This window comes from Malaclemys terrapin, chromosome 9 (genome assembly GCF_027887155.1).
Source record: "Malaclemys terrapin pileata isolate rMalTer1 chromosome 9, rMalTer1.hap1, whole genome shotgun sequence".
In the NCBI taxonomy this organism is placed as follows: Eukaryota; Metazoa; Chordata; order Testudines; family Emydidae; genus Malaclemys; species Malaclemys terrapin.
The window spans coordinates 48626997-48651816 of record NC_071513.1 but is presented as its reverse complement, the minus strand read 5'-3'; the positions used below and the strand labels follow the sequence as shown (position 1 = coordinate 48651816).

Sequence of the window (24820 nt, the reverse complement as noted above, 5' to 3'; positions counted from 1 at the left end):
ATAAACAGGCGGAGCCTGCAGGAGCCTCAAAGGACTTAGCACAGGGCCTTTGAAAGCAACAGGCAAAAGACAAATTACGAAACGAGACCCACCACTGCCACGGAAGAGTTGTATTTCAAGCCCATTTCATGAGCTAGGCCTAGGGATTTCAGTATGTAATGCTGACTGCTCCCAGCAGGTGTCACTGTACAGCAGAAGGGCTTAGTACGGGGATCGGCAACCTTTGGCACGTGGCTCGCCAGGGTAAGCACCCTGGTGGGCCGGGCCCATTTGTTTGCCTGCTGTGTCCGCAGATTCGGCCGATTGCGACTCCCACTGGCTGCAGTTCGCCGTCCCAGGCCAATGGGGGCTGCGGGAAGCGGCGCGGGCTGAGGGATGTGCTGGCCGCCACTTCCCGCCGCCCCCATTGGCCTGGAGCGATGAACCGTGGCCAGTGGGAGCTGCAATAGGCCGAACCTGCAGATGTGGCAGGTAAACAAACCAGCCCAGCCTGTCAGGGTGCTTACCCGGGCGAGCTGCGTGCCAAAGATTGCTGATCCCTGGCTTAGTACCTCTAATCCAGTGGTCTACAACCTTTTTACACACAAGATAATTTTTGAATTTAAGTGCAACTCAGGATCTACCCCACCAATTCCCCGAGGCCCCGCCCTGCTCACTCCACATCCCCCCTCCCTCCGTCGCTTGCTCTCCCCCACCCTCACTAACTTTCACTGGGCTGGGGCAGGGAGTTGGGGTGCACAAGGGGGTGCAGGCTCTGGGCTGGGGCCGAGGGGTCTGGAGTGTGGGAGAGGGCTCCGGCCTGAGCCTGGGGCAGGGGATTGGAGTGCAGGAGCGGGTGTGGGATGCGGGCTCTGGGAGGGAGTTTGGGTGCAGGAGGGGGCTCCAGGCTGGGGCTGAGTGTTGGGGTGCAGGAGGGGGTGCGGGATGTAGGCTCTGGGAGGGGGCTCAGGGCTGGGGTTGGGCTGCAGGAGGGGGTGCGGGATGCAGGTTCTGGGAGGGAGTTTGGGTGCAGAAGTGGGCTCTGGGCTGGGGCCGAATGTTGGGGTGCAGGAGGGGGTACAGGGTACTGGCTCCGGGAGGGCAGCGCAGCGGGGCTAAGGCAGCCTCCTTGCCTTCCCCGGCCCCACACCACTCCTGGACGCAGCCGACATGCCCCTGTGGCGGGCACATGGCTTTGTGTGCTGCCCCTCTCTGCAGGCACTGCCCCCGCAGCTCCCATTGGCTGCAGTTCCCTGTTCCCAGCCAATCGGAGCTGCGGGGTGGTGCTTGTAGGCAGGAGCAGCGCACGGAGACCCCTGCCCCCTCCCACCAGGGGCCTCGGCGGCGTGCTGGCTGCTTCCGGGAGTGGCACGGGGCCGCGGTCTGGGCAGGCAGGGAGCCTGCCTTAGCCCTGCTGCACTGCCGGACTTTTAGCGGCCAGAGATCACGATCAACTGTCAGAGGCTCCAGGATCGACCAGTCAATCGCAATCTACTGGTTGGTGACCACTGCTCTAATCCAAGGTCCATATGAAACGTGAAGGCAAAAATACATGCAAAAATGGTGATAATTCAAACAAATAAACCATCACTTTGCCCTTCCAAATCCTGGGCAGGACCATTCAAGCCCTGGGTAAGGGTCCCCGCCTCTCCTACTGGACATGGTTTCCCAGGAAGGGTTCTGTCCACTTTGACGTATCCATGAAGATGGAGGAAGAGCTGTGGTAGAGCCAGAGGCAGGGCAGGGCTCCCTCCCTTGTCCATATATCTTTGGCACAATCATAAACTTCCATCTCCACCCGGTAGTCACCATCCAGGCCCTTCCAGCGTCCACCTGTCACAAAGAGTTTGCCTCCCAGTGGCACCATGCCTCCGTTTTCATGCAGAGTGTGAAGCAGCTGCACCTGTAGGAGATATCAGTCATGATATAGGGCTATAGCCCACTCACACCACATCATGATATATGGAATCCAGGCTGCCTTACACAGAAGGCACTCATTATATACAAACAGACAAACAGGGTTCCACACAGCTTGAGTTCCATCTTTGTCTCCGGTTCCTTACCAGGTGCCACACCCTGGCTGGAACTCTGTACTGCATACCGAAACATGGAGGGTCTGAGTAACATCCTTCAAGTAAACATCTTTCCATCTCCATTTCTTACAAGAGGAAAGGGGGTGGAAGAACAGATATGTCTTCAGTGCAGAGTTAACTCGGGTGACTAACACCCAGATTAGCCTAGTCTGGGTTTCAGAGTAGCAGCCGTGTTAGTCTGTATCCGCAAAAAGAACAGGAGTACTTGTGGCACCTTGGAGACTAACAGATTTATTTCAGCATAAGCTTTCGTGGGCTACAGCTCACTTCTTCAGATGCATAGAGTGGAACACACAGACAGAAGATATTTATACATACAGAGAACATGAAAAGGTGGAAGTACGCATACCAATTGTAAGAGGCCAATCAAAGCCACACCCCAGTTGCTGTGCTCTTATTGGCTCTACACTCACTAGGACTTCTAGGGGCACATCCCATGGTTCTTTGCACTGCAGTGAGCTGAGCCCTTCTGAGCACGCAGGGGGAATTGTGGGAAGGCATTGGAGGACTGTCAGCACTGGAGGGATTTATCCTGTGTCCTCACTGCAGAGTGGGTGGGTTACCTAACACATAACCCCGCCAGGCCAGCTTTCCTGGGCTGAAAGTTCCACTAAACCCAGGTGAGCTTTTTTGGGGGCTAGAGAAAACCTCCAAGGAAGACCCTGAGTGAATTGCACAGGGCACATATGCAATAAGGAATCATTTCTGGGCTCAAATCTCAAAGACCTCATAAGTGGAATGAGGTTCCGGGATCTCAGCCCAGCTCCTAGAAGACCAAGCTGCTTTGTTAAGATGTGATGAGACGTCCATGTTAGTGAGCTGAATGGGAATTGTAGGAGGGGCTCTGCTGACAGTGCCGTGACTTGTGTGCATCAATCAGGAAGAGCACAGCACATCTAGTGCTGGACTGGGGCTGGAACAACGTTCCATGCCCTGGGGTCCAGCAGTTACTGAAGAATTTAAAGTCTTCATTAAAATAAATAAATAAATCATTTTCCAAATGAGCCACCTAAATCCACAGGGAGGGCTGCAGGTGGTGAGCACCTCTGAAAAACCAGGCTGCTTTCATGCAGATACTTAACTGTGGACTTAGGTGCCAAGATGTGAAACTTTTTGCCTAAGTTTGTAGCTCAGATAGCTGTAAAGAAAACTTTGTAAATCCCACCCAATAAATACAGGTAGCTTATAACAAAATCAGCCTAATGGCCTGCGCACTGCACTAGGATTCAGGAAACCTGGCTTCTAGTCCCATTTCTGCCACTGGCCTATTGGGGAATTTGGGCAAGTCACTTCACTTCTCTGTATCTGAGTCCCCAGCTGTAAACAATGGAGATAATGATAATTTGTGTGTTACTGATGAAAAGTGCTGGTGAGAGCCAAGCAATATTATTATTAAAAGAGCTCTCAGCTACCCCCAGAAACATCTTAACTCATTTAATCTGTCAGTGGTATTTCTATGGTGCCTATCACACTGGGATTTACATGTCAATGAGGTGTTAGCTCTGAAGCCTAATTATGACTTACATATCGTAAGAACATAAGATTGGCCCTAGTGGGTCAGACCAAAGGTCCATCTAGTCCAGTATCCTGTCTTCCAACAGTGGCCAGTGCCAGGTGGCCCAGAGGGAACGAACAGAACAGGTAATCTTCAAGTGATCCATCCCCTGTCACTCCTTCCCAGCTTCTGGCAAACAGAGGCTAGGGACATCATTCCTGCCCATCCTGGCTAATAGCCATTGATGGACCTATCCTCAATGAATTTATCTAGTTCTTTTTTGAGCCCTGTTATGGTCTTGGTCTTCACAACATCCTCTGGCAAAGAGTTCCACAGGTTGACTGTGTGTTGTGTGAAGAAATACTTCTTTTTATTTGTTTTAAACCTGCTGCTTATTAATTTCATTGGGTGACCCCTAGATCTTGTGTTATGAGAAGTAGTAAACAACACTTCCTTATCTACTTTCTCTACACCAGTCATGATTTTATAGACCTCAAGCATATCTCCCCTTAGCTGTCTCTTTTCCAAGATGAAAAGTCCCAGTCTTATTAATCTCTCCTCATACGGAAGCCGTTCCATACCCCTAATCATTTTTGTTGCCCTTTTCAGAACCTTTTCCAATTCCAATATATCTTTTTTGAGATGGGGTGACCACATCTGCACACAGTATTCAAGATGTGGGAGTACCATGGATTTATATAGAGGCAACATGATATTTTCTGTCCTATTATCTATCCCTTTCTTAATTATTCCCTGCGTTCTGTTTGCTTTTTTTGACAGCCACTGCACATTGAGTGGATGTTTTCAGAGAACTATCCATAATGACTCGAAGATCTCTTTCTTGAGTGGTAACAGCTAGTTTAGACCCCAGTAACAGCTAATTTAGACCCCCATATCAACATGGCTAAGTAGGTTTCAGTGCAGCTCACTTAGCCACGGTGGCTGGGAATTACAGGAGCTTCACTTCCATAACTCCGCCTCAAGATACATACAGGACAAAAGTGGCATAAGATCCAGTTAGTGTCACAGGCCCTATCCCTTCTTTTTGAGTCTATCAGTATCACTTTTATTACAGTAGTGTCTAAACTGAGACAGGGCTCAGGGCCCCGCTGTGCTAGGTGCTGTACACACCTGGAAAGCAATGACAGTTACTGGGAGCTTACAGGCTATGACAGGTGGCGAGACCAAGCTGTGGCGAAGAGGGGGAGGGAAAGGTAGTCCTGACCAGAGCAATAACCAGGAGTTGCAGTGCTTACACTGAATCCTGACACCAGGTCAGGTGGGTGGGATGACATGAATGGAATAGACAAAGTGAAACTGAAATCAGCCAAGTTACCAGCCCATCCTGTCTGCCTGCTTGTCCCACTTTGCACAAGGACACTTGATCAAGGTACCTCCAGCTTCTCCTAGACCAGTGGTTCTCAACCAGGTGTCTGGGGCCCCCTTGGGGGCTGTGAGAGGGATCAGGGGGTCCGCCATGCATAGCTGGAATTATACTCGCTAGGACCCAGGGCAGAAAGCCAGAGCTCTGCTGCGCAGGAATATAACCCCAAGCCCACCACCCGGGGCTAAAGTTGAAGCCTGAGCAATTTAGTTTCACAATGCTCCCTGTGGCATGGGGCCCTGAGTAATTGCTCTGCTTACTACCTCCTAATGCGGATCCTGGCTTTTATAAGCAAAAAAAAAGTGGTTGTGGCACAGCTGGGCCAATGAGCATGTTTGGGGGGCCTCAGAAAGAAAAAGGTTGAGAAAAAGGTCAGAGATGATGCTACTAGAGTTGTGCTGGGTGACCCTAGACCTGAGGAACACTCTGCTCTATAGGCAGAGAAGGAAGGAGACCTGTGCATGCTATGCTGAAAGAGTTAACAGAACCAGTCCCAGAACTGGAACCAATGGGTGACCAATGGGGCACTGAACGTTATTCATAAGCAGAAAAAAAAGGGAGCGGAGGGAGGGAGAGACTGGCAGGGCTCTCTCCGCACCTGTCTGGAGTATTGGCAGCTTGGTCAGCTGAGCACTGACGCCATGTGAACAGCTGCAGCAGGATTTCAGAATGATCTTGTGTAACCCAGCCCTGCAACAACATTACACACAGCTCCTCGAAGGCCAATGGGGCCCAGGGAAGTGGGCTATGTCATGCTGCTTCCTGGGGTCCCTTCACTCCAAGACAGAACTTCCTGGGTCTCTGGGATAGGCATTTAGGGGGTTAGATCAAAGCCACCAGCTCCCAGCTTCCCTTTGACTGGAGAATCACTCAGAGAAGAGGATAAGCCTCTGTTTGAGGGTCCCATTCCCAGGGGCTCGGGAGGTAGAATCATAGAATCATAGAATATCATGGTTGGAAGGGACCTCGGGAGGTCATCTAGTCCAACCCCCTGCTCAAAGCAGGACCAATCCCCAACTAAATCATCCCAGCTAGGGCTTTGTCAAGCCTGACCTTAAAAACCTCTAAGGAAGAAGATTCTACCACCTCCCTAGGTAACCCATTCCAGGGCTTCACCACCCTCCTAGTGAAAACGTTTTTCCTAATATCCAACCTAAACCTCCCCCACTGCAACTTGAGACCATTACTCCTTGTTCTGTCATCTGGTACCACTGAGAACAGTCTAGATCCATCCTCTTTGGAAGCCCCTTTCAGGTAATTGAAAGCAGCTATCAAATCCCCCCTCATTCTTCTCTTTTGCAAACTAAACTAAACAATCCCAGTTCCCTCAATCCCTGGTAGAAACAATCCCTGGTAGAAGCAGCAATGGCTGGAGCTTTACTTTGAGCTGTGGGGAAATGAGTTTGGGGGTCTCAGCTCACTGGTCCCTTGCTCCAACCTTAGTCAGTTCAATAGATGGTTCTGGCAGACACTACTCAAAAGGAATACAGAGTATTTGGCCTCCAGGCCAAATTGCCCACGAGCCGCAGAAGAAGTGGTCTGACCCAAGGCCATATTAGTGGGTTAATGTGGAGAAGCCTAGGATTGAATAACTATTGCTTTCTACCAGGACAGGGTTATAGAGAAGGGGTGTCCCAATACGCTGGGTTAGGCATTATGAAATCCACATACATATCAAATAGAGCGCTCCCTTCAACATGGCACTGGGGAATCCATGTCCAGCATGGTGCACCCCAGTGACCCACTCCACCTACCTTCTGCCAGATGTTAGCATTCGGATCATACACATACACCTTCTTTGTGTTGTCCCCAATGAGGTAAATTGCTCCATGCAGGGAGGCGCAGCGCGGGGCAGAGAGGTACTTCGGGATGAACGGGGATGCGATTACACTCCACACATCTGCCAGAAACAGCCATCATCAGTTAGTGACAGTGCTTAGGAGCCTGGACTAGTAATGAAGTTATCACAGGGTGTTAATGAGAGTTACCCCTCGGGTGACAGAGTCACAAGGAGGGGAGAGAGCAGGCTGGCCCACCACAGTAGCTTACTGGGCTGATTCTCATATCATTTACACTGGTGTAAATCAGGAGTCAATCCATTTACATTCATGGCATTATATGGGTGTAAATACTCTCAGAATTAGGCCCTATAACTGACCTCTTACCATTTGGGCCTTGTATCAATATACAAGCCAGTCATGTGAGGTTTTCGCCATGCATTGTCTGATGTGATTAACAGTAGCCTCGCATGTAATTCACTTGTAGGGAGCAAACTGTGGTCCTGAGACCAGCTGGACACTGGTGTGGATGTGAAGAGGCAAAAGAGGGAGCATATTTTGGAGTTGTCTCCGTTTATCTATCTTTGTGCTAGTTTCAAAGGTTAAAGCTTCTGGTGAGTCAACATGAGGTTAAACTGGGCTATGGTATTTAAATCAGTTAATGGAGTGAAGACACATCTCTTCTTTCACGGGAACTAGACAGCACCAATCTCGCTTTAACCATTTTGGTGTATCATGTAGGGACAGAGCAAAGAGTGATTCTGGGTACCAGCTAACATATGCTTGTCATGTGACTCCTTTACTCAAGGTATTCTAATGCTCAGTCACTTTGTATGACTTCAGGGCAATGTATCTAAGACCTACTGAGCAAGAGGATGGGTGCTAGTAAAGGGCTTCTCAAACATGTGAGCCACTAATAGCTCCAAAATAACTTTCCAGGCTCACAGATCATCACATTGTCATGTGCCACTGCCGTATCATGCTGATGTCATGTGCACATGTGTCCCTCTGAGACACACGTAGTGGCAGCGCTGGAGAGGGGATCACAAAGGAGCCAGCACACCTGGTCTTCTGATGAAGAACCACATCAGATGTGGGAAAGAATGTCCAGATGACAGTGGAGGCACAGGGCCAGAATGTGAGACCCTTACTCCCACTGGGGAACAGTTACTCATATGAGCAATATTATAATAATAATACCCAGTTCTTATGTCATACTTTTAATTAGTTGCTCTCACAGCACTTTACAAAGGAGTCAGTATCATGATCTCCATTTTACAAATGGAGAAACTGAGGCACAGAGAGGCGATGGGACTTGCTCAAAGTCACCCACAGGCCAACTGCAGCACCAGGAATAGAAGCCAGCTCTCCTGAGTCCCAGTCCAGTACTCTGTCCACTAGGCCATACTGCCTCCACTTGCCTTCAATGGAGCTAGCTTGCGTAAGTTAATGCTCACTAGGGTGAATAAGAAGTTCACAATCTGGCTCACAGTGAACAATTCCTGAACTAGAAGAGAACGCGAGTCTGGAGTTCACTTTGGGGGAAAGATGATAGCTGAAGCTTACTCAGTTTGCTCATCCACAATACTGTAAATCAGAAATATCTTGGACACTGTGTAGGTAGCACTTTTGCCCCATTTAAATTTGGTTCACGCTCACTAATGTTCTCATACTGGGTCTTATGAAACTCCATGTAAGTAAATAACCAGAAACAGTTCAATGTCTCCTGTGTTTTAAATAACTGGAAATGGCTACATGAAACGGGCAGCAATTGTTTGGAGTTTCACCGTACCTAAGGGAACAAGGCACCAACCCTCAGCTGGTGGAAATCAGTATCGTTCCATAGAGGGCAATGGAGCTATGCCGAGTCACCCCAAGCCAAAGAATTTAGGCCTTGACACAGAATGAGTGCAGAATCTACAGCGTCTCTCAGCAGGAATCCCTCCTTCCTGCTATACAATGGGCACAGAAGTGCCACCACGTTCCCTGGCCCCGATTCGAGATGAACAAACATAACTTATGCATCACTGACTCACATATGCTCTAGTTCTATCCTTGCATCCTGATTTCATGCAGGGCAACACACATGTTGTACGTGAACATGATGAACATGCACCAGGACTGGCACAGCATTGTTAGGAGGGACCTTTCCGAGGCTCGGGCTTTTGCGTCCAAAATTCCTGTTGCTGTTCCTTCTCCTTACCTATGACGGGGTTGTAACACTGCAGGGTTAGTGCGTTGTACTTGACAGCACAAGAGCCAATGAGATAGAGCTTGCCCAGACATCCAGTTGCAGTGAAGTTGCTAACATACTTCAGGGCAGGGCTGATGGAGCACCAGCTATTATTGTAAGGGTCATAGCTCTCCACCTCCACTGTGTCCACTGTGGTCCCTACACACCAAGAGAGGAGATAGGCGAGAGGTTAGCACAGCACAGCGAGTATTATTTGCATTGCAGTAGCATCGGGAGTCCAGAGCCCCATTATGCCACATGCTGTACAAACACATGACAAAGAGACAGGCCCTGACCCAAAGCACTTCCAATCTCAGTACAAGATAGGAGACAATAGATGGATACAACAAACAGAGAGCACAAGGAAACAATTTGACCAGAGCGATCAGCATGCTGAGCAGGGGGCACAGCATGCCAGCTGCATAACCACAGTCAAGTGGTCTGCAGGCATCTCAGCAGGGGATCTGAAGGACAATGAGCTGGCCCTATGGGTGTCTCCATACAGAAGGGATGACAGGGGAGGAAGTGCAAAGGCACCTGTTTGAATAGGGTTTAAATGGGTAACTGAGACTGGCATCATTTGCAGAATGAAGGCAGAAGCTGATCCAGGAGTGAGCCAGCTTACTGTGCATGTATGTGCTGACTGCTGACATAGGATGGATGATAGTGCATGTGGTCTCTGCAGGTATTAAATGCCTGCACAGCTGCATGTGGTTGAATGTTGCTAGGATGCAGTCATATTAGCAGATGCTTATGTAAGTTTATAATAGGTTACATTCTCCTATTTTCTGCCGTCTCTGCTTTAACTGAGCAGCAAACACAAATATTTCAATTGGCATCTTAATAAACTTCTTCACCTGCTGTTTAAATCCATTGTTCTGGACTCGATTATTGTGAGATGCTTTGTATTGTGGCCTTATCAGAGACTGACAGACAAGAGAGAGGGGAGGTGGCCAGAGAGACGGATGGTGCCTACCCCCAATGGCATAGATCTCTCCATTGAGGACAGCACTGGCATGGTTTGTTCGGGGTTTCAGCATTGGTGCAATGGGTTTCCATGCACCCTCCTTGAGACGGAAGCACCAGGACTGGGTTGTGGACCAGGTGTCATTCTGCGTCCCCCTGGAGCCACCTAGAAAGAGAATAATCTATCACATACACAGAGAGAAAATGTTGTAGGGCAGAGTCAGCCCTGCCCCAGGTAGTGGTCTTACGCTGCATCTTTTGCCTTGACGTCTAGGCCCCTTCACAGGCATTAAATCAAACAGTGACCACCTGAACAGCTTTGAAGACAACTTTACAAGAACACAGCACCACAGGCTGCTGGCTGCAGCTCAATAGAAGCAACCCCCAGAAAATAAAAACAAGCTAATCTAAAGCCCAAGCAAACAAAAGGTCACCAAATAATAAACTCAGGCAAACTGTGAGAAGGAGTAAAATCCACAGAAGAGAGCGCTCTACTGAAAAGCCCAGCTACTGCCAGGCCTAGCGAGATGAACTTCAGCAGGTAGATAGAGAAGGGGGTCTCCAAAAACCACACCATCCAAGCATGAAGTACAGCCTGGGGCATAATTAATTCATGGCACTGTGGTGTCATGGGCCATTCTTCCATTCATTAATTTAATTAAATCAGCCTAAGAGCTCTGAACTTATACAACCTGGAAATTGCTGAACTACTGCCCAGGAGCTATGTGATACCACAGAACTTCCTCAGAGTTGCTGCTTATTGGCAAAATGTCCTCTGGATGCCATGGAAAAAGTAACATTTATTAAATGAATTTGTCATTTATTTTCTCTGTTTGAAAAAATACCCTGTGGGTCAACCAGACCAGCCACGTGAAGGGAAACACAAGGAATTCCAAAGGTTAGGTTCCAGCTTAGGTTTAGCAGAGGGGTTGCCCAAGTTACATACCTGTGACATAAACATAATTATTTAGTGCCACCAGAGAAAAGCCCCATTTATTGTAGTCTGGAAAGTCAGGAAGAGCCATCCATCTTTCTGAAACACAGAAAAGCCATAAAGAACCTAAAGGCTTAGACCAGATCCAAAGGCATAAGCCACTACATACTTCCCAATGCACCTATCTTCCCAACATGTGACTGAAATGCAAGACAACATGCCTCCTCTGCTGTAAATAAGAGGTAGGATCAGAACTGTTAAAACGGTCCCTTCCCCAGATTTCCCTACCCCCTCCAACACTCCCCTAGCTATTCGGCACAGTGGGTCTTTAGGAAATTCAGTGGAACCAGATCCTCATGTACTGCTTCCAATGGAAGGAATATTGAAAAGGAGTCTTTACAGTTCGCCACTGCCAGTAACAAAAGCTGGCCAAACTCCACCAAGTTTTTGCAATATATTGAACTGCACAACTGCCATTCATTTCACTCTGGATGTACTCTTGGAAAGGAACGCGGGAAGCCTAAGAACAGCTCTTATTCTATGCTGAACAGTGTTATGCAGGCTCTCTTAGACAACACCCCAATATTCTCCAGCCATCTCTACTGTAACACAGTATCTGTAGGGGATGGGTGAGGAATGCTTACAAGTGTAATTCTGATGGAACCCTTTCCCCTTTTGGTACTCAAATGGCTCCACTCACAGGTCTTAAAGAATCGAAAATAAACCTGCCATTAAAATGGAAATCTCCTGATTCTGTGGGCCCGATCTCAGCTGGTATAAATCAACACAGTTCCACTGACCTCATGGAGCTACACCAATTTAAATCAACCGGGGATCTGGCCAATTGCCTTCAGTGGCATTACAATAATTTACACCTGCTGACGATCCAGCCCTGTTACTGTGAAAATGTTCTCGAATCCGTGTGTCAGCCTCTGGCAGTCACCAATGCCTTGAGCTTCCACCATACCTGTCTGTGCCATGCTGTACATGGCAGGAGGGGAAACCTACCCCATGCCTGTGGAAATCAGTTTGTGCCTGGAAGTGTGAGATTGCGTCCACTTCTCATAGCATGCAGGACTACAACAGCTACCCACTGACTATTGCACGGGTACTGGAGCGTATCTCTTCTGTACGACACTAGATCATACCTGCGTTAAAACTGCTCTGCTGTCTCATGGCCTGACCTACAGCTCACTGAAGTCAGTGGGAATCTTTTCATTGACGTCAATGGACATTTGCTCAGGCCCTTAGAAAATAGCACTGGGAGGCTGAGACCTGGCTACGTTCATTTGGCTACAGGGGAATTGTGTGTGTTAATTAGCGCTGGTCCTTGTGTACATAATGTTGTCAAAGTCTCCTGCAATTGCATCAGTCTGCCAGGATTATGCCCTGTCTCCACACCCAAGCTGCAGAAAATCTGACTCATGGGCTTGTCACCTGGAGAATAGAGCTAGCATTAGGCTGTGTGATTGCGGGAGCATCAGCCTGTGGGGAAAGCAGCTGTTCAGTGAATGACAAAAGCCAATGACTCAGAGCATTACATCACCCTGGTAACGGCTTCATTCTAGGATGAACTCGGCTAGTTACTGTGTGTGTCTAAATCTCTGATGTAAAGGATTCGCTGGTAATCTAGCCCCTGGCACAGCCGCTTTGTTTGTGAGCCACAGCACAGTGCTCTGCAGCATGGTTCCAGGACCACTCTCAGTAGCCGAGGCCTTTGAGAAATTAAAGAGCTCACGGCCGGTTATGGACTCGGAAACTGTGACCAGACTCACAGCACCCAGGCATCTTTTTTTGTTTGTTTTTAATCTGCATTTTAGAACCAATTGGACACTAGAGCTGTGTGAGCTGTGGGGCATTCTCATCACACACCCTCCCAGGGCCAGTTAAGGCCCCCATTAGTGGCCCTGTGGATAAGAATGGGCAATAGTCCGAATAAATGGGTCAAATCTGGCTCCACTGAAGTCAGTGAGAGTTTGGCTGCTGGCTTCAGTGGAACCAGGATCCAGCATCCCGGGAGGGATGGTGGGAGGAAGCATCTATTTTTTGGTCTATGGGGAGACAATGACTGAGAGACTCCATTCCTTCTTGTGCATAGGGTCTGACTGAGACCTGTGTATTGTGACTCCTGTCTTCTCACACAAATGGCTCTCACACCTCCAGTTTGAAAACACTGACATGTAGTTTACTTATTTTAATCTCAACCACCACCCTTTACAGGCCTGGGCAGCAACTCTATTTACAGGGACATACCAATATCATCCCCCTTTGCCAGAGAGAAGAGGACAGAGATCTCTCCACGCAGAGATATCCCTTCATTCTGGTCATGCTAACCTCTCCCACTCTCTCTTTCTGTCTCTCATTCCCACTTTGCACTTCCTTCTTGTGGCCTTTCTGCTTTTCCAGTTAATGGGTTAACTAGCTCCTTAGCTCCCTAGCAATTAGTCCCAGCTTTTCTCAATCTGGCCCTTCTCTGGGAAACTAATTGGCCTTCCAGTGAGCAGAGTGCTAGTTCAGCTGCTGGTTCTCAGTCCTCCCACATATATTTTATACAAACAATACTAGCTGGCATTTCAAAGGGGGATTGGCAACATCCCCACCTAACAGACAGGAAACTGAAGAGGCGTCAATATTTTCAATGGTAGCCTCTGAATTTAGGCCACTCTGTTTAAAACTATAGGGCCTAAGTGATGTGGCTGAACCAGTGCCAGAGCTGGGAAGAGAAGGCAGGTCTCCTGATTTCTGGTCCTTTCTCCTCTCTAAGGGACCACACACCATCAGCAGACCCTCAAACCCCGCCCCCAAACTTCACCAAGGCATGGTTAGCTGTGTGAGTTCATCTTCTCGATCCTACTCAATGGCTTTGAACAGGTGACACACAGAGGCTAAGAGGAGACCAGAACACTTAGTAACTGGCAGAAATTTCTCTCTCCCAAGGGGAAAAGCTTAAGAGAGAAAGACTGCATATCTATTGCATCACACGCTTTGCCCACAAAACTTTTAGGGCCAAATCCAGGGCTCCATCTTCTTAGCGGTAATCCAGCAGCGCACAGGGGATGGAGAGTGGTTCGAACAGGGCAGCTGGGGAATCCCCAGCATGCATGAAGTCACTGCCTCACCCCTTCTGGTGTAAGACCTCCAGTAGAGAACAGAAACTCTGCTCCAATACTGCAGTTATTCAGCAAGCTGCACCACTGAAGTCCTGTCTGAGGTGGATGTAACCCTGGGTGTAGCAAACAGGCATGGCCTCCCTCGGAGATTGGCAGTGAGGGAGGGCCAGACGCCTCCTGGTGGGTGGAACCAGGAAGGACACTCTCACCATGCCAGAAGCACAGGGGTGGGATAGGAACAGGAGGTATAAAAGGCCGGGCCTTGTAGCTCAGTTGGGTAGCAGCTGCCAAAGGAGATTGACATGTTTTCTCCACTGCTGAGGCAGGAGCCTGCAGAGGATGTCAGTTACCCTGAGGACTTGCCCAAGCTACCAGAGCTGCCAGACCCAACCAATGCTGAAGAGCTGCTGGGATTGCCACTGGCAGTATACCCTGAGGAGATGGAGGATGTACAGGTACACCTTGAGAGAAGGGTAGGAAGGAGCCCAGGGATAGCTGACTGTAGTCTGGCTGCAGGGACATCTGAAACATGGTCAGTGTGTAGCAGTGGGTTTCCCTGTGACCGAGTGACAGACTGCTCTGTCACTGTTAGGGCCCTGGGCTGGGATGCAGTGGAGTCAGATGGGCCTGCATCCCTCTATCCCTGGCAGTACTCCCCCTCTTCAGGCCAAGAGGCCTGTGCTTGTCTAGCTCTCCCCAGAGCCAGGATGACAAATTGTACCTGGGTGCCTGACCCCTTGCTGGAGCCCCCTAGACTGTGTTGGGCACTCACCCTTGCCTGAGATGTAAAACCCAAGACTGTGTTTGGTACCCTGCCCCATCTGAGGGCCTGGGTTCCCAGACTATACCTGACTATACCCTGTCTGAGGGTTGGACTTTAGATTGTTTGATGTCCTGCCCTGCCTGAGGGCGTGGGCCGCAGAACCACTCACTGCTCAACCCCGCTGGAGGGCTTGAGCACCAAGACTAACTTCCACATTATCTTAGACTGTCCTTAACAGGGTATGACAGCAAAGGGGTGTGGCCTCCCTCGGAGATTGACTGTGAGGAAGGGCCACACACGCCTACACTGGGCCTGGCCTGAACCTCAGCTAGGAACAGGCTTGGTTTTGCTTGCTTACTGGTCTTGGGATTGTAAAAGGCGAAGTTCCGGGAGACTGGCAACTCCACATCTTCTGCCTCGTTCTCTTCCAGAGCTCGACCCGCGACCACCACCAGCACTTCCTCCAGCTTCTGTGGAAGGGCGAGCAGGCTCTTCTGGACAAAGGACCTGTTTTCCACCTTATAGAAGATAAAAGAAACATGTCACCAGACTCAGCGGCTAGGCCCCTGCCCCTCATTTTCCTGGACAGGAGTTCTAGAATGGCAGTAGGTCTGCTCTGGTGGTGGGTGGAGAGCCAGGTGGCTTCCTCTCTGGCTCTAGTGGCTGCTGCTACCTCTGCAGGAGGCTGTCTGCAGACTCAGGCAGATGGTGCTGTGTCACTTACACTCAAGGGCACATTCCCAAGCTTTCCTTGGCCACCAGAAGGGCTACAAACCTTCTGTGTTAAATGCAAGCTGAGATTCTGATGTCATGTGCCAGGGCACATGCCTATGAGTTTATCTAGCCGTGGTGCAATGGGAGTTTTGGAAATGTGAATGCTGCCAACCCAAAATCAGCTATGATATTGAAAATGGGATGGGGGCATAGGGAGAAGAGAGCAAAGCCTGCTGAGCAGGGAGTTGAGGGGACTCATCCACTGCAGCCTGAACTTGGGCCAGCATTCCCTGCTGCCTCCTCTCTGCCTGACATGCTCCTTCATCACTGAGGCTGTTATCTTTGCCATTATCTGGGCAGAAAATCACTCTGTCTCTCTCCTTTAGCCCTGTGTGGACTGACCGTGCTGCTGCTGCTTCCAGGGCTCACAGTGCAGACTGTAAAAACAACGAGGAGTCCTTGTGGCACCTTAGAAACTAACAAATTTATTTGGGCTTAAGCTTTCGTGGGCTAAAACCCACTTCATCAGATGCATGGAGTGGAAAATACAGAGGCAGGTATAAATACACAGCACATGAAAAGATGGGAGTTGCCTTACCAAGTTGGGGGTCAGTGCTAACAAGTCATTGGGAGGTGCTGCATTAGGAGAACATCACCAGACAGACATTTAAATTGTTTGTTTTAACTAAAACAAAAACATTATGTATTCAACAGTAAACATATAATTTAACACAAGCATATGAATTTTTGAATTTAAACATTCAAGTTTTTTAAAATCAAGTTTGTTTTTGTTACAATTGTTTTTAACTAAAATAGTTAAAAGAAATATATTTTGAGAAAACAAAGTAAATCGACTGTCAGCCAGCTCAACATGAGAAACTTAAATATTGGCTTCTGGAGCTAACTCAGTCGTCTTCACCTTCATTTTCCTGTTTGTTCATAATCTGGAAAAGAAAAACAAGCTTTCCTGCTTTTTCAGGTCCCAAACGATTTCTCAATTTGGAATGAATTAGTCCAAAGGAAGAAAATATTCTTTCAGAAGAAGCTACTGCTGTTAAAAGTGAGATTATCACTTCAACAGTCTCTGAATCCAAGTGAATCAAAGTCACTGGTGTGAAATTCTTTAAAACATCATCAGCAAACCTATATTTCTTGACTGGTTCACCCTTAGCTCTGAAGTTTATTACAATTGGCATTATGGAGGGATGATTGCTGGATGTCCATGTCATAGCCAACTCCTCTTCTTCAGCAATTAAGGTTTGACCCTGGTACCGACTATTGAGAATATTTGCAAGAAAATGAGCTAGAGATAGTGCTTGTCCCATTTGTTTTTTTTTTAATGCTTGTAATTTAACTCTGTCATTGCATATTTCTCTTTTTAAAGATCTCACTCAGTTCCTTCCAAATGTCAACAGCATCAGCAATAAAACAGCTATTTCTCTGCATTTTGTTCAAGGCTACAGAAATAGGCTTCAGGGTACTCAGCATGTCTTCAACATTTCTCTTAAGCCCAATGTTGAGAACTTTGGCGGTGACAGTGCCATCTATTTTTTTCATGATTTTATTCACAAACTGTCATCAGATTAAGCCAGTTCTTGATATAGTTCTCAAAACAGTCCACTACTGAGTTCCATTGCAAGTCTTGTGGGAGAGTTAGCTTGGTTCCTCCCACTTTTTTCAGAGCAGCTGCTGCAAAGTGGTTGTTACGGAAGTATTTTGCCATTTCAACAACATTAGCCTTTATTTCTGGAACACTGCAGTCTTTGGCTAGGAGGTGCATCAAATGAACACTGCAACCTTATGTTATGAGCTTGGGACTCGCTTCACTCTCTTCTAAATAATTTCTTCTCCTCCTGAGGTCCCTTCCAAGCTGATATTCTATGACAGGGATCGGCAACTTTTGGCACGTGGCTCGCCAGGGTAGGCACCCTGGCGGGCCGGTCTGGTTTGTTTACCTGCCGCGTCCACAGGTTCGGTCGATCACGGCTCCTACTGGCCGTGGTTCGCCGCTCTAGGCCAATGGGGGTGGCGGGAAGTGGTGGCCAGCACATCCCTTGGCCTGCGCCGCTTCCCGCAGTCCCCATTGGCCTGGGATGGTGAACCGCAGCCAGTGGGAGCTGCAATGGGCCAAACTTGCGGATGCGGCAGGTAAACAAACCAGCCTGTCCCGCCAGGGTGCTTACCCTGGCGAGCCGTGTGCCAAAGGTTGCTGATCCCTATTCTATGATTTGCAGCATTGTCTGTGACCAAGCTGCATATTAGACATTTGGAAAAAAAAATTTCAGTTTGTGACAGCTTTTACTGCTACTTCTTGTAAGTATTCTGCTGTGTGCACATTTCCTGATGTATCAATTGTTTCTGTAAGGAAGACATTCCCGTCTTCTATTGTCACATAAGCACATACAACAGGATCATTGTGGACATTGCTCCACCCATCAAGACTCAAGTTAACAATTTCATCCTCTAGACCTTTTGCACACTGCTCAATTTCTCTTTCATACACTTTATCCAGCAATTTGCCTCTGACATCTGCTCTGTTGGGTGGACTGTATCCTGGTCTTAATGACTGAACCATGTTAATGAAGTGTAGGTTCTCAGTCATTTGGAAAGGAGAGTTTTTTGCATAAACAAACCGGGCAAGTTTTTCATCAATTACCTCTTTTTGTAATCTGCTGGTTCTTATCACAAATTTCTTTATGGTTGTTTCTGGATGATGGAGATTTTTTTTTTCTTTTTACTACAGCCTGTAGCATGACAGAATATACTGTCGTATGATGTGACATACATGATGTGACTTATCTGCCAACGATAGTGTTTCACTCTGAAACTATAGAAAATGATGGTGATCTTGAAGATGGATAGTCTTCAGAATCCTGTAAGTCAATGCAGTTATTTAATTATTATTACCATACTGCTCATTTAGTATTACTCACTGCATTCACTGACACTCAGTACTACTTTAAAGGTGAAACTGTAAAAGGAAGATCTTCCTATTTCAGCTATTTGTTTTTTTTTTTATCACAACTGCCTCTAAAATGATAGTACCATAGAGTAACAACTATATATTTTTTTGCTCAAACATGAGAATTCAAGAATAGTCCAGAAAGAAAGCAGGCAGGCCTTAAGCAAGAAGTATGAAATAAAAAAGTTGACCAACCTGAAGATCCTGCATGTTCAGACATGTTCCTTTCATCTTCAATGCAGCTTCCTCCTGAGAAGGAACACTTCTCATGATGTTGTTTCATTCGGGCACCAAGGCCTTGCATTTCTTTGTTGCACTGTTTGCATTTTGCACACATATCTGTCTTACCCACAGGTAGAGGAACTTCATTTAAAATATTCCCAAACTGGGTCTCTTTTACAACCTGCTGCCATTAAAGGTTTTCCCTTCTAGTGAGAGAATGGTATAGTAGATCTCAAATCAATGAAGGCTACACTCAGAAAGACCTCAAGACTTCTGGAATATGCTGCTCAAACAGTTTCACTTTTGTTTCTACTGCCTGTCCCTACCTTCTCACGTTTATCTCGAGACTTTGTCTCCTTGTCCAGATCTATTCCGCCCAAACAATCTTCTATTCATTGAACTTTTTGAAACTTTGCACTTTTAGAGAGAGGTAAGGGATTGACTCTGTGTACACAAATTTGCAGAGGGACAATAGGGTTGAGATCTCTTATTTCTCACCTCTAGATATTTATTTTAAGCCATTTTTGTGTTAGCAAGCATATTATCTCTAGAGACACAAATCCACAGTTTGAGAACAGCAAAACTAAGCATCTCTGATGGTATCTTCTAGACTGAGCACTGAGTCCCAGTGTGTAGATAGAAAGATTAACCTAAATAATCTATACAGAAGCCCCTGGAACCGCATATGGCTGGGGTCCCTAATCCATGAACTATTGGAACTCATTTACAAAACTTTTCTCAAACATTATATGAATATATTGTCTCATACTATAGAATTAGAATTTATAATCCCTATTCCATGATAAAGATATTTTTGAGCTATAATATATCTCATCTTTAGATAAGTTTTTTTTCCTCAAAAAGCAGTTTATCAAAAAATCAGATTTAAGTAAAATCTGCTTTTTTTTTTAATTAGTCATTTTTATCCACCTTGAACTCTTCCCCACTGAGGGAGCCAGTTACTGCTGTAGTAAGCCTGAAAAGCCTTTGAGGGTGCGACTGAGCTGCAAGGTACTAATCTATGGCATCAGTCACTTCACATGAAGCCCAGGTACCAGATTCTTGGCTTTCAGCAATAGATGTGTTTTGCTTAGTTCCTAGGCTGCACAAGAACCCAACTAGGTTTTGCGGTGGCTGTCCAAGGTGAATTATAGTATTTGCAGCTAATATTTGTATTAGAGTCAGGTGCAATTGCAGCAGTTGACCTTGATCTAACATGATCTCTTAAAATTGGGTCCTAGGAGACAGTTCTCCTCCTGTCTGTATATGCCACTGCAGGTTAGGTGGACACTCAGTTGAATGCCCTCAATGCTGGAATTTGCTCCCCTGCATCATCAATACAGCTGGAGTCTGCTGACAAGGTCTGTCTCTAGTATCCAAGATTTTCCTGTGGCCATCCAGGTTGATATTTGCTTTGGAGGAAGGTTCTAGTTTTACCTTTTGCTAAAATAGCCAAAGACTGTGAGCCAACTCCTCAGCAGGAATAATTAAGACAGGGAAAGATAATAGGACGGGAAATATCATGTTGCCTCTATATAAATCCATGGTACTCCCCCAACTTGAATACTGTGTGCGGATGTGGTCACACCATCTCAAAAAAGATATATTGGAAAAGATTCAGAAAAAGGCAACAAAAATGATTAGGGGTTTGGAACAGCTGCCGTATGAGGAGAGATTAATAAGACTGGGACTTTTCAGCTCGGAAAAGAGATGAATAAAGGGGATATGCTAGAGCTCTATAAAATCATGACTGGCCTGGAGAAAGTGCATAAGGAAGTGTTATTTACTCCTGCTCATATCACAAAAACTAGGGGTTAATTAATAAAAATTAATAGGCAGCAGGTTTAAAACAAATAAAAGGAAATATTTCTTCTCACAAGGCACAGTCAACCTGTGGAACTCCTTGCTAGAGGATGTTGTGAAGGTCAAGACCATAACATGGTTCAAAAAAGAACTAGATAAATTCATGGAGGATAGGTCCATCAATGGCTATTAGCTAGGATGGGCAGGAATGGTGTCCCTAGCCTCTGTTTGCCAGAAGCTGGGAATGAGTGACAGGGGATGGATCACTTGAGGATTACCTGTTCTGTTCGTTCCCTCTGGGCCACCTGGCACTGGCCACTGTCGGAAGACAGGATACTGGGCTAGATGGACCTTTGGTCTGACCCAGTAGGGCCGTTCTTATGTGTAAATCAGCATAGCTCTTTCTGTTTGTGGCTGCATTCTGAGATGTGGTGAGTTAGGTGCATTTCAGAAAGCAAAGCAATAAGTAAAGGTTGCTCTGTTCATTTGTTTGGAATAAAGCAAGAATGAATCAGTTATGGAAATTAGTGGTGGAAGAACAACTTTCCCCCTCTCTCAAAGAACTCACACTCATTGGTTTGGTTCAGATTAGCACCCAAGAATTTCTGTGCTTGTTCAAAGTTACCTCAACTAATTCCGTGGTCTGGGAATCTTGTGAACACACAGTATCTGTGCAAGCATTTTGGCCTGGCCTGGTTTCAGTTGGGTTGGAAATACCCACCTTATAAGCCTTTCCTGTGGTGTTTATGCCTCTAGGCTCTACCAAAATGTGGTGCCGATGCATGTGAAAATGAAGAATCAATTAAACTATCACAGCCTTCCAAGAGCTGGAGGGGTGAGCTCAAACTTTGGGAGGAGGTTTGGGTTGGTTATTTGACCTGACTTGTCACCTCAATTTGTCTGTTCACCAATTACACATTTTAGATATAGTTCCTTAAAGGCTTTGGCTAGACAGGAAAATGTTTCTGGTATAAACTAAGGGGTAAATGTAAACTGATATAGCTATCCCAGTACAACCCTCCTCCTACCCCACCATCCCTGGGCAGACACTTTCATTCCAGGACAAGAGGAGCCTTTATTCCATTAAACTTGGGCAGGAGGTTAAACTAAACCAAAAAAGGCCACTCATCTACCAGACTAGGAGTGTCCACAAAGTGGGCTATAGTGGTGCGACTATAACTGGTAGACCTCTCCCAGGCAGAGAAGCTAGGAGTGGCTGTGCTCACTGAGAGGGAATGGATTGAGGTAAAGCTCCTGCAGAGCCTACAGTGGATTTCTGCACTGAGCTGGAAGAGGCTTGACTACAGAGACGATTTGGGGTGGCTCTGGGCCTGCACTGGATTCCTGTGCCTAGCTGACTCTGGGGAAAGCCCCACTTCCCTCTGCTGGCCTTTAGGGCATCTCCCTCAGCATTTCTATAGCACCTTCTGAACCACATTCACCATTGAAGTGGAAAGGTAGTCTGACCTGGACTCTCACACCTAGGAATCTGATTGGACACTGGTGCAGATCATTTCCCACTGGCAACCTCCCTCCAGGACAGAAGCTCCATCTAGACAGGGCCATTCTGATACCTTACAGCACTGACCGTGCTTCGGTAGCTGGAGATGACGGCTTTGCAAGCTTCTGAATCCTGGATCAGTGGCTCCAATGAGAGTAGGTTCTGCAGGTACTGGTCTGGTAGTGAAACCAGGTGCACCAGGTCTAGGAGCTCTGGCAGGTGCTTGGCTCTAGATGCTTCTTCGTACCTCACCCACCTAAGCACAGCCTCAGCTAGGCTCTGTTCTTCCTGTACCTGCAGCAGGTCATCGGACAAGTAGACTACTAGCCTCTCCTTGGATAGCTGGAGAAACTCCTCCTGGTGTGATACAGCCTCAAAGTTCTCCTGCAGGAAAGCCCAGGCCTTTGAGGACACCTCCGGGCAGCCATGGTTCTCCCCAAACTCACAGATGCCCAGGCAGTTGGTTGCATCCATCTGCTGTCTCAGGTAGCGGCTGCAGACTTTCTGGATGGTGGGGAAGTGGAGCTGGTTGGAGGTCCGGATTAGAGCCTCCACATTCCCCTGGTTGATGGTGATCTTTCCTGTGTAAGCAAAGTCGATCAGAGTCTCCATGACAGCAGGATCCACCTCTTTGATCTCCACGTGGGCTGAGATGCTCTCAATAAAGTCGCCAGTGAACATGGCATTGAAGTAGTGGCTGCAGAGGGCCAGGATGCTGCGGTGGCAGGGGAACTCATGCCCACCCACAAGCAGCGTGACGTCGGAGAGCTTCGGATTGGAGCGCAGGCTCCACAGGCCTTCCAGGATGGCCTGGGGATGGGATGGGAGGGAGAAATCGAAGTCATCAACGTTCCTCACCATGGTGCTATCCTCTGGTAAAGCCCACTCCTGCTCTTAGGGCTCTAACATGGAAACTCCACCCTGCTTAGCAAGCAATGAAAGAGGGGAATGAATAATTAGCTGGTTGCCCTGGAAGGGAAGGACAGTAGCCACACTCTCCTCTTAAAGGCTGAGTCTCCCAAACAACTTAAAGGCACAAGCAGGGTTGATGATGTGTGCTTCTGTGACTTGTGGGTCAATGCACTCATCTCCCACCCCTCCCCGCCCCCCATGAAGCACATGTCTCCAGAGGTTCCAGGCTCATAGGTGTATCCCAGAGCACTTCCCCTTGCTGGACTAAGTGCCTCTCCCCTGCAGCCCCTCTCTTCACTGACTGTCCCCTGTTGGGAAACCAATTTCTGGCTCCTCTTAGAAAAAGGAGAGAATCTGATTGAATGATATTTTCAGTGGCCTATGTGGCTTTTCCCCCAGGCTGCTGCTCCCAGTAAACATCCGCAAAACTAACCCATTGTCCTCCTCGAAAACCTGCCTTAAACCTCTCCTTTGACATGAAGCTTACAAGAACCCTGATAGTGTTTAGCCTGCTGGTGTTCTGAGACCACCGCCTAGCCTGATGACTGATAGACTCATTGTTTCCTTGTATTCTCTTCCCCCCGCCATTTGTCTTTCTGTATCCAGCCACTGTCACTCATCTTATATTAAGGGTATATCTAAACTACAGCAGCACAGCGATGGCACCGCAGGTCTGATGCTGTAGCGCCAGGGTGTAGATGCTTTCTACATTAACAGAAGAGGGTTTTCCAGTGATGGCGTTAGTCCACCTCTCCGAGAGGCAGTAGTTAGGTCAAGGGAAGAATCCTTCCAACGTACTCTGGAGAGAGGGGCTGAGGGGGAGAGCTGTGTGGCAGCTCCCCATGTGCTGGATAGAATAATAATTATTCCATCGACCTAGCTGCATCTACAACAGAGGTGAAGTCACCCTACCTCTGTCTCACCAGGTGTGGAATTCATCACAGCCCTGAGCTGGAGCGGGGTCAGCTAAGTTTTAGGTGTAGATATATCCTTACACCACAGGGATGGTTTGTTCTGTGATCATGCAGTGTCTGGCATGCTGGACGCCTGGCCCATGACTGGCGCTCCCATGTGCTGCACTAATAAAACAACCAATGGGCATGACAATGATACAAACACATAGGACGAGACAGTCCTACCCTGAAGAGCTGCCAGTCTAACCAGACAGAGAAAACAGGGGCACAAAGAGGTGCAATGATTAGTCCAGGGTCCCACAATCAGTCTGTAGCAAAGCCAGGAAGACTTTCCTGACACCCAGTCCAGTCCCCTTGCCACTGACCATTGACTACAATGATGCTACCCCAATTTTCCCCATCTGAGGATCTGGCCTAATATGATCTCCTCCTCCCAGAATCACCTGTTTTCCTCCTTTCTCCCTCTAGCCTTGTTATAGCTCCAAATCCCACTAAGCATTTGCATGCTCCTCCAGAGACATTTCCCTGCAGAGAGCACATGGCAACAGTGAGGGAACATGCCCTGGCTGCAGGCTACCCGGATTTACCAGGGTACAGTGGGGACAGATGGCCTGGGGGGCTCTGAAGCTGGCACACCATTCCTGACATACTCTGGAGAGAAGGGTTGGTGGGGAGGGCTGAAGGGTGACTCCCCTGGTGCTGCATGGCGACAACAGCAGTTTGGGGGCCCACTCTGGAAGGCTCCCTGCAGTACAAGCACTGAAGAGGGCTGGCACGCACAAAATAAAGGAGCTGTTATTAACTGGGGCTTTTCTCTATGTGCAGCACTGTGAGCCTAGGCGCCAGCCAGCAGAGTGCCCTCACTGCATGCTGTGCCCTCCATCCAGCACCTTCTCACGCTGCCACAGGCCAGTGCTGGCAGCCCCAGCTTACCTCTCAGCTGCCTCCGAAATGCCTCTGTCCAGCCGATCGATTGACTGGCCTGTTTGATCAGTGGTGCTTGGGCGGCCCGGGGAGAGCCCGGTGCAGCCAGATTCCCAGCCGTGGGAGCTCAGCA

The 24820-nt window shown here is 47.9% G+C and overlaps 1 protein-coding gene across 4 annotated transcripts; it reads right to left on the bottom strand.

Annotated features, from left to right (window-relative positions):
- Nucleotides 1–618: 618 nt before the first annotated feature.
- KLHL30 (kelch like family member 30) lies at nucleotides 619–24820 on the bottom strand. 4 transcript variants are annotated; one of them, XM_054038875.1, is made up of 8 exons: nucleotides 24697–24820; nucleotides 22025–22861; nucleotides 15094–15253; nucleotides 10875–10961; nucleotides 9939–10094; nucleotides 8933–9121; nucleotides 6706–6851; nucleotides 621–1882 (listed from the first exon to the last, which is right to left on the bottom strand). In XM_054038875.1, exons 2-8 carry the CDS (start codon nucleotides 22796–22798, stop codon nucleotides 1631–1633), a joined length of 1764 nt encoding a protein of 587 aa, XP_053894850.1. In that variant the 5' UTR covers nucleotides 22799–22861; nucleotides 24697–24820; the 3' UTR covers nucleotides 621–1630. The 4 variants fall into 4 exon arrangements, with proteins under 4 accessions (XP_053894853.1, XP_053894852.1, XP_053894850.1 ...); XM_054038874.1 differs by having other exon boundaries at nucleotides 22025–22858; XM_054038877.1 differs by lacking the exons at nucleotides 10875–10961; nucleotides 24697–24820 and having other exon boundaries at nucleotides 620–1882; nucleotides 22025–22842.